Source organism: Mus caroli, chromosome 14 (genome assembly GCF_900094665.2).
Source record: "Mus caroli chromosome 14, CAROLI_EIJ_v1.1, whole genome shotgun sequence".
NCBI lineage: Eukaryota > Metazoa > Chordata > Mammalia > Rodentia > Muridae > Mus > Mus caroli.
Genome location: NC_034583.1, coordinates 24,508,257 through 24,517,205, shown reverse-complemented (window position 1 = coordinate 24,517,205; position 8,949 = coordinate 24,508,257). Strand labels below are relative to the sequence as shown.

The 8,949-nt window shown below is 40.5% G+C and overlaps 1 protein-coding gene across 1 annotated transcript in view; it reads left to right on the top strand.

Moving 5' to 3' along the window:
* The window catches only part of LOC110309276 (mitochondrial import inner membrane translocase subunit Tim23), a 22,103-nt gene extending 13,484 nt beyond the window's left edge, over positions 1-8,619 (top strand). Inside the window, exon 7 of the mRNA XM_021181843.2 lies at positions 8,110-8,619. Coding sequence (XP_021037502.1) covers positions 8,110-8,225 — 116 coding nt within the window. The 3' untranslated portion in view covers positions 8,226-8,619. The remainder of the gene's footprint in view (positions 1-8,109) is intronic.
* Positions 8,620-8,949: the final 330 nt, after the last annotated feature.

Genomic DNA, 8,949 nt, shown 5'->3' with positions numbered 1-8,949 from the left:
TCTCTCTCTCTCTCTCTCTCTCTCTCTCTCTCTCTCTCTCTCTCTCTCTGTTTTGCCATAACCACATTGCCTCTAGGATGCCTTTAGAAACAAGGGAACTCTTAGAAAAGGGAAGGGTAATAGTCAAGCTGGGCCTGAACAGTGGACTGAACTTCAAGTATATCATATGATACCATGAGAAAGGTGTGGGACACAAGTCTGGAAGTTTTAGATTTGAAACATCGGAAGCTAGAGTGAGAAATTTAAATTTAGGTTAAAAGTCATCAAAGATATTTGAACAAAGCATTACTAGAATTGGGCTGGAGAGATAGCTCAGCAGTTAAAACTACTTGGCTGTTCTTTCAAAGGACCTAGATTGATTCTCACAACCATCTCTAACTCTAGTCCCAGAGGATCCAGTCCCTCTCCTGGCCCCTGTAGGCACTGTGTCCATGTGCATACTGACAAGCTTGCAAAACACCAATATACAATCAATCAAAAATTACTAGAGTTATACTTGTGAGAGATTGTTAGAAACGTGGCTAGAAAGTAGAAGCAGCCAGGCATGGTGCTGCACTGCACGCCTTTAATCCCAGCATTCAGGAGGCAGAGGTATATGGATCTCTGAGCTTGAGACCAGCCTGGTCTACAGAGCAAGTTCCAGGACAGCCAGGGCTACCCGGACCTTATCTCAAGATGAAAAAGGAAAGGTGGAAGCATAAAGCCAAAGTAGTTGAGGAATACTGCTAATTATGTTTAAAATTTATGATAATTAGCCTCAAGTATAGCTACAGATGGTAAACTTTACACCTGATAAAGGCATGTGAGGGGAAAGGCATATATCAGAGACAGGTGGTTTGGGCTTGTCTGGCGTACATGAAGTTGTGCTGGGTTAGATATTCAGTGTTATATAAAACCAGATGTAGTGTACACATAAAATCCCAGCACTCTAGTAGTAGAAAATGAAAAGTTGAGGGTCCTTTTTAGCTGTGTAGGAAATTTGAGACCAAACTGGCCAGAAAGAGACACTGTCGAAAAGCAAAACAAATAGAAATCCCATTTGTAACATAGAAGAAACATTTGGCTAAGACTTTTAACCAATAAGAGCAGAGCAGTTCATGTTAGAACTTGCCAAGAAACACAGAATGAATGGCACACAACTGACTGGCACTCTCTCCTGACTGCTTCCCTTTTGCCCCTTCCTTTTGTCCAGCTCCCAGCCTATGAGATGGTGCCATCTACTGCCTTCAGGATAGGGTTCCCCTTCAGTTAATCCTTTGGAATGCCCTTTTAGATAACAGGCTTCTTCAGTCAAGTAGACAATAAAAATTAAGCACCACGGTGTGTCTTTGAGGGACACAATAGTTTGCTCTTCTGGCTTCCTCAGCACTCACTGCCACATTTATCCCCAGTGTATGTGCAGTCTCTTCAAGGCAAGACAAAAGTCAGGTGTGTTTTGTTTTTTACTCCCATAGTACTACATCCTTTTGTAAAGCAATTTTTTGTTTTGTTTCATTTTATGTCTTCCAAGTGATTCTTAAGTCATTTGGGCAACGTTTATGTAGACATTGTTTTTATACAGCAGAATGAGGGGTGTAGTACAATGCTGTTCTTGTGACAGTTTTAGAAAGGGAAAGTCTTGGCTCAGGACCCTCACAGGCAATTTCTCGGAACAAAGGAGATCTATTTGCCTCAGAGGAACATACTGCAAGGAATAAGAGACAAAGACAGGAGAAGAGGAAGGGAACAAGGGAGAAGGAGGGTGGGTATTTGTCCCAAGAAGACAAAGGACTGCTTCTGGGTAGAGAGGAGACAGATGCTGCCCATAGGCTAATGGCAGTTTATTAAGGTAAAAGGGGAAACGCTGTGTTAGAATGAGGTGTTTAATTTTAATTGGATATGTTACTTAGGTGAGTCAAAGGTGCCTTCTGATTGCTGAACTTCAATACTTGGATAGTTGAACCTTGGTAGTCAGCTTGGGAGGAGGAAGTGGCCAAATAAGGGAATAGACCTTAGTGGCTAGCTTTAGGAATGTGTAATCTAATGGTTTTTAGCAAGGCAGGAATAGGGAGAGGGGCAAGGTCTGACAGAGCCATGCTCACCATACTGGAGCTGGTGAGAGTGCTTTTAGGTTTTATAAATCCTAATTTAATATTTGATATAGACTGCTTTGGAGAAAAATAGACATTTAATTCTGGAAGTTCTATTAGGCTTATTTAAGCTTATGATTAAATAGCAATGCCATTTAGAAGATAAGACTTAATCAAAAGTCCAGTTTGTTCCCAGCCTTCCCATTAGGCTCACTCTTTTACATGATTTGATGCCTTGGCACAAAGAGTAGACCATTCTTTCTACTGGCTTTTACCTTACTTAAGGGTTTTTAGTTTTGATGTTCACTTTGCTTAGAATGTTCTTTCCAAATAGGTTTTTTCTTGTTTGCATGTGGCTTTCTTGAGACCTCCCTTAAACACTGTAGCACTTAAGGTTCCGTGCTACAAGATGAATTACTGAAAGCCAGATTACTTAAGCGCAAAATCTGCATATTAAAAATGGTAATAACTATTGCCAAAGTGACCTTTGTATCATCAGTTTGAAGTATCATCTACCCTGTCTTTTAGCTTTATTTTTTATTATTTTTTAATTATGTGTAAATGTGTTAGTGCCTGCATGTGCTTATGGAGGACAGAGGTGTGGAATCCCCAAGCTGCAGTTACAGGTGGTTATGGGCTGCCTGATACAGGTGCTGGAAGTCTAACTCAGTCCTCTGGAGAAGCTAAAGTATTCTTAATCACTGAGCCATGTCTCCAGCCCTACGTTGTATTGAAATGAATGCCAACTGATGAAAGATAGTTTTGTTGCTACTGGTTTGATTTCGTTTTGAAACATCTCACTCGTGGATCAGACCAGCTTCAAACTTGTGAAGAATCCCCAGAACCCCTTCCTGACTACCAAAACAGTATCTGTGTCTCGTTTTGGTTTCCCTAGTTGGGGCGCAGATTGAGAAACTTCTGATATTTCTTGCTATTGTAATTTCCCTGAAGCCCTTTCTCCTTTCCTACTTTGTTGAAACATTTCCAACATTACAACAATTAGCCTTTTACCTATTGCATGATACATGAAATTTTACCTAACTTTAAGCCGGGCTTGTAACATCAACTGTAGTCCATTTCTTTTCAACTATTATCTATCAGGATACTGAGATGGGGGTTACAAGTTCAAGGTCAGCCTGGAAATTTTCTTTATTGAGGACCCTCTTTCAAAAAGTACAGATGGGATCGGGGAATTGTTCGTGGGTAAAACGCTTGCCTGTCATTTATGAAACTCTAGGTTCAATTTCCAATGCCTGGGGCGGGATAGGGGATCCCTTTTAATTTGATACTCAACATAGCAGTAACAGAAAAAATCATCAAGAGGTCTTTGGGAATATGCATTTAAATTCTTTTGTAGGTGTGACATTCGGTTTTGACATTTGAAGAATGAACTAACTGGTTAACTAACGGTAATCCTGATGGTACTTGTTGTTAAGTTTGAAATGCTTTTTACTCCTTTACTTTTATTCTTTTACTAACTTTATTTTTGTAAACTGACATTGTGGAAAGCTAAGACTAATGGAAGGCATTAAGAGAGAAAACAGGATCACCTTCGGTTGGCTTCTTGGACCTTATTTCCCAAATATGTTTTATTAGCCCACTCTAAGATGCTTGCTTGTTGATAGCAGAACTGTAGCTGTTCTTATTCTGGTAGAGTGTACTCAGAATGGAATGCATTTACATGGACTCTAATCACATAATACATAGACATTAGACTAAACTAAAATTGTGAAATTCCCTTCACCTTTCTTTTGAAACAGCGTATCATGTAGCCAAGGCTGGTCCCCAACTGGCTGTGTATCTAAAGATAGACTTTAAGTTCCTAGTCCTCTAGCCTCTGCCTCCCAGGTTCTAGATTTCCATGCCTGTGCTATGATGCTCAGCTTGAGGCTTTTCTTCTACTCTAGAAGCTCCGTAATAGTTTACACACTACACTAAACGTGTCTGACCTCTTTTCCAAATCCTTGAATCTACACGTTGAAGTTATGTTTTGTTCTGTCACAAAAAGTTTATTTCTGTAGTCAGCCTGTCCTCTTGAGTTTTGCTTTAAATCAGAAATTAAGAAAAGGAACTGGTCTGCTTTTGTTGGAGTGACTTCAGTGTGAATGAATATTGTGATTTTGGCTCAGCATATAATTACCAAATACTCCACAATTGCAGTTGCTCGGTTTCACAATTGGCAATCCTTGTCACTTGACATAGAACTTTTTTGTCTTAAAGAAGCAAGTTTGGTACATTTTTAGGTTTAAGGTTACCAGCAAACAGGAACTAGCTCCTGTTTTTAAATACTTAAAGCCTAGTATAGTGGTCCGTGCATATAATTCCAGCACTGGACACCCCAGGCATTGGTGTAATGCTGGGCTTATATATGCATGAAGTAGAGGCCTGTGCTACTATACCCAGTTTATGGGATGCTGGGGATTGAACTTGAGGCTTCAGACCAGGCTGGACCCAAACTTAAGGGTGGCCTTAAACTGCTGATCTTCCTCAAGTGCTGGAAACCTGGGGTTGTACACCATACAAGTTGTATGTAGTACTTACTGGGTAGGGAACTATAGTTTCATTGCTACTGTTGCAAGGCTTAACATTTTGCCAGCTGAACTGTACCCCCAGCCTCCTTTACCACAGTTTTTTAAATAGTTATAACAGAAGACCTTCCCTAAGCCTGAAAATCAGTGTAAATTAATTTGTTCCTCTAAAGCAGGAGCCATAGCACTGCAGGCAGCGGAGCCTTTTTTATCTTTTTAAAAATAATCCATTTTAAGTGGTTGTGAAAGTACCTATATAATGGTCTTTGCCCTTCATTCTCTAATATATTTACTATCTGGCTCTTTTCTCTGTTCTAAGTTGATATTTTAATGAATTAACTCTGCCATTAACCAGTTTGTGTCCAGAAAGAAGACACTTGCGTGTTCTGACTCTTTGTTTCCCATGTTGAGAAAATGCAGTCCTTATCCAGTTCCTTTAGAAGAATTGCGTACATGACACAAAGTTAGGAAGTAAAGCTGAGACACAAATCTTAGGTTTGTTCTAACTCATGGAGAGTGAACACTGACCTTATTTACTTTGTTGTTAGCAAGTGTATTTGCTGACCAACTAGGTAGTTGTTCAGTTTTAAGAGACTAAATCAGGAGGCTCTTAGTTTTTATTGTTGGTTGGTTGGTTTGGGTTTGGGGGGTGTTTATTTGTTTTTGTTTTTGTAGCTGGTTGGTAAAACCTAAAAATAATTTAGAAGTTAAAAATTGGACAGGGATACAGGTTCAATTCCTAGCACCCACATGGCAGCTCACAATTGTCTGTAACTCCAGCTTTAGGAGATCCAACACCCTCACACACATATGCAGGAAAAACATTTCACATTTAGAAAAATAAACATTAGTACTTGAGGAGCTGAATGTGGTGGTGTGTGACTTTAACCCCAGCATTTGGGAGGCATAGGCTGGCAGTTGGAAGCCATACTGGTCTACATAGTGAGTTAACAGTGTCTCAAAAAAACGGGGGGAAACTTTTAGAATTTAGCTGGTGTATGTGATAAAAGGCTGCTCTTAAGCTAGGATTGGGTGTGTGGTTCATACCAGCAGATCTTTTTGGTTTTTCGAAACAGGGTTTCTCTGTATAGCCCTTGCTGTCCTGGAACTCACTCTGTAGACCAGGCTGGCCTCAAACTCAGAAATTCACCTGCCTCTGCCTCCCCAAGTGTTGGGATTAAAGGCGTGCACCACCATGCCCGGCTCATACCAGCAGACCTTAAAGTCTTATAGGTCCCATTGAAGTTTTGTAATCCCTAATACATAAGCTAATGAAGATTCCCAAGGTAGATTGTTACTTGAGATCTGAGAAATCATATGGAATTTCTTGCACAAAGGGCAAACAGAAACCACGTTCTTAAAGCACAAGGTTTCCAAACCAGTGGCCGACAATCCATGTGGCTGCACCCACTACTGAGTGAACAGAGCCTTTTGTGTCTTCATGGTCTTGGGGACGTGGTTGGGAGACAATTTGAACAAAATTAAATGTTTGGTCAATAAAGTAGTTCCTTTCCATTACCTGCCCTCTGTCATTTCTCTGCTGTGGCAAGAGCACCTTGTCCTTGTCTTTGTTTTGTCTTGATCCCAAGTAGGGTTTAGAGGCTTGTATTTTGGGTACCTGATTAAAAGAACCTTCATTATATCCAAAGAATAGGTCCAATAACCAAGTCTTATTTTTATTATTCCATTTGTTTGTTGTTTCCATTTTATGGTTTTGTTTTAATTAAAGCTCATGTCCAGCTCTACAGCATTTTCTTAATAGTGAGTGGCACAAGATTCGTCCTTATTAAACTAATTGGATTAGTTCACAAGTACATTTTCCAAGTTTCATAGTTTCTAACCACACTGAATGGTTTAAGTTCAATTTCCGTGTTACAGTCAAATATGGCAGCATGGCAGGAATAGGAATAGATTCCCCATTTATTCAAAGATAGTTTATTACTTATGTGTATAGGTATACATATTATTTATATGTACCATGTGTGTGCCTGAAAGGTTGTGAGCAACCACTAGGGGGTACTGGGAATTGAATCCAGGTCTTCTAAAAGAGCCAGTGCTCTTAACTAATAAGCCATCTTTGCAGTCCCCCATTTACTTTGATTTTTGTGAGGTTTTGTCTTTATGCTTTTGATCCCTCTCCCACACATTCAGTGATGACATTTCACAGTGGAAACCTAAGAAGAACTTAAGTAGGACTTAAGTAGTCCTCAGACAAGAGACCCTGGAGGGAAATAGCCCTGTATCAGCTGAAGCTATCTGGTAAGACACTTATTGCAGAAATGGATTAGTTCTGCTGTGATAATAGAACACTGTTACAGAAATTATACAGAGCTGGCTGGCATCAAGCTCAGACTCCAATAAAGCAGCCTCTTTGCTACAGGCTCAGCCCACCTTTCTCCTTTTTTCTGTCTAGCTCAGTCTCTCGCTCTTGCTCCAAGGCACTTGTGGAGATCAGAGATCAGTTTGCAGGAGTCAGTCAGTACTCCTGTGAGCTCTGAAAACCAAACTCAGGGCAGGTCCTTTTCCCCATTCTGATGGAGTTTCTTACTTTTCTTCCTCTACTATGTAAAAGTAAGCAATTACAATCATAAATTATTGGGCCATTTCCTATTTTAAGAAACTTGTATCGCTTCCTTTTAACTTGGGGGTTATTTTCAAACAACATTTCACATTAAATGCTTATTGATAATCTTTTTCCTCACAAAAACTTGTTTAGTGTACAAATAGCTCAAAGTCTAATTCTGAATTCTTTCTCAACTAGTCTGTTAATACTCGGTGTTTTAATTGTGTGAGACGTATTAGTTTAGGGAGGGGAGGGAGTGCTGGTGTCCCCGTCAGTACTGACTCAAAGCTTGATTGTGTTTATCCCCACTGCTACTTGGGTCCAAATGCTGACAGTACTGTTTCCACATCGGATGCTCACTTTGTTTGCAGCCTTAAATCCACTGACAGTGCTAGTGCTGTTCTGAACCCTCCGACAAGCATGGGATGACTTCTCTTTGAACAGCAACAAGATTTTATCCAGAATTACGATGGTTACAAGTTGGGCTGGGGTAGCCACCTCATCAGTCTTGAGGATCTTAGTTACAAGTCATGACAAGTGCTAAGAAGTCACCAACTTAAAACTTATAAAAATGTGCCGGGCGTGGTGGCACCGCCTTTAATCCCAGCACTTGGGAGGCAGAGGCAGGCGGATTTCTGAGTTTGAGGCCAGCCTGGTCTACAAATTGAGTTCCAGGATAGCCGGGGCTATACAGAGAAACCCTGTCTCAAAAACCAACAACAACAACAAAAAAAACCTACAAAAAATGTGTATTGTGTGATTTGGGACCTCCTGAAGTGAATAATGGTTTAAAACTTTACTGTGGTTTAGAGAAGATTACTTTAAAGAGGAGCTTTCTCTAAGATACCTGTATTTTGCAGCATGTTTATCCCAGTTTTATTAATTTTTCTATCTTTAAAGCTAGGTCATGAGATGTAGGTTGTTTCATTTGCTCGCCTTCTTTCCCCAGGTGGTCTTCGAGGAATAGCACGCGGTGGCCTGGCAGGACTGACACTCACCAGTCTCTATGCACTGTATAACAACTGGGAGCACATGAAAGGTTCCCTTCTCCAACAGTCACTCTGAAGATTTTTGGCACCTCAGGAATGGGGGACACTTCATAGTCATCCAGATCAATTAATAAGCCAGTCTGGAGTTGCTTTCTCTCTTGTACCTACAGTTACTTTGAACAATTGGAGACTCTGATTTGCTGTGACAAAGATCATGGATGGTTAGCCTGGACTGCACTGCTNGCCCTCAGTGAGTGGAAGCCAACCCCTTGGTGGCTCACTGAGTATGTGTTCTCTTCTCCTTTGGAGATGATCTTGCACCCCAAACTGGAAAACCACTTACTCTCCAAATTCAGGCCATACTTTTTATTACCATGTTAATTCATTTAAAAAAATCAAAAACTTAAATGTTGCCCTGTTTTCCAAATAAAGGGTGAAAATAGAACCAAAGTCATAATTCCAACATAAAACTTAGTATCTCCATTTAATAACATGTGGGTGGGTAGGGATATGACTTACAGGTAAATCACTTGCTGTGCAATTGTGAAGACTGGGCTTGGATCCCTGACACCTACATACATGCCCAACAAGTGTGACAGCCCACCTGTAATCCCAATGCTCAGCAGCAGAGATAGCTGGCTAACTAGATTCTAGTGCCATACTGCTTCCACTAGATAAGGTAAAGAATGCTTGAGAATGACAGCCTCTGACAAGGGCGCGCACACACCTACTGGAGTATAAAGTGATAGCTTTTTTTTTTCCTGCCAGAATTAGGCCAAAACCATGTAAAACGAAGGGCT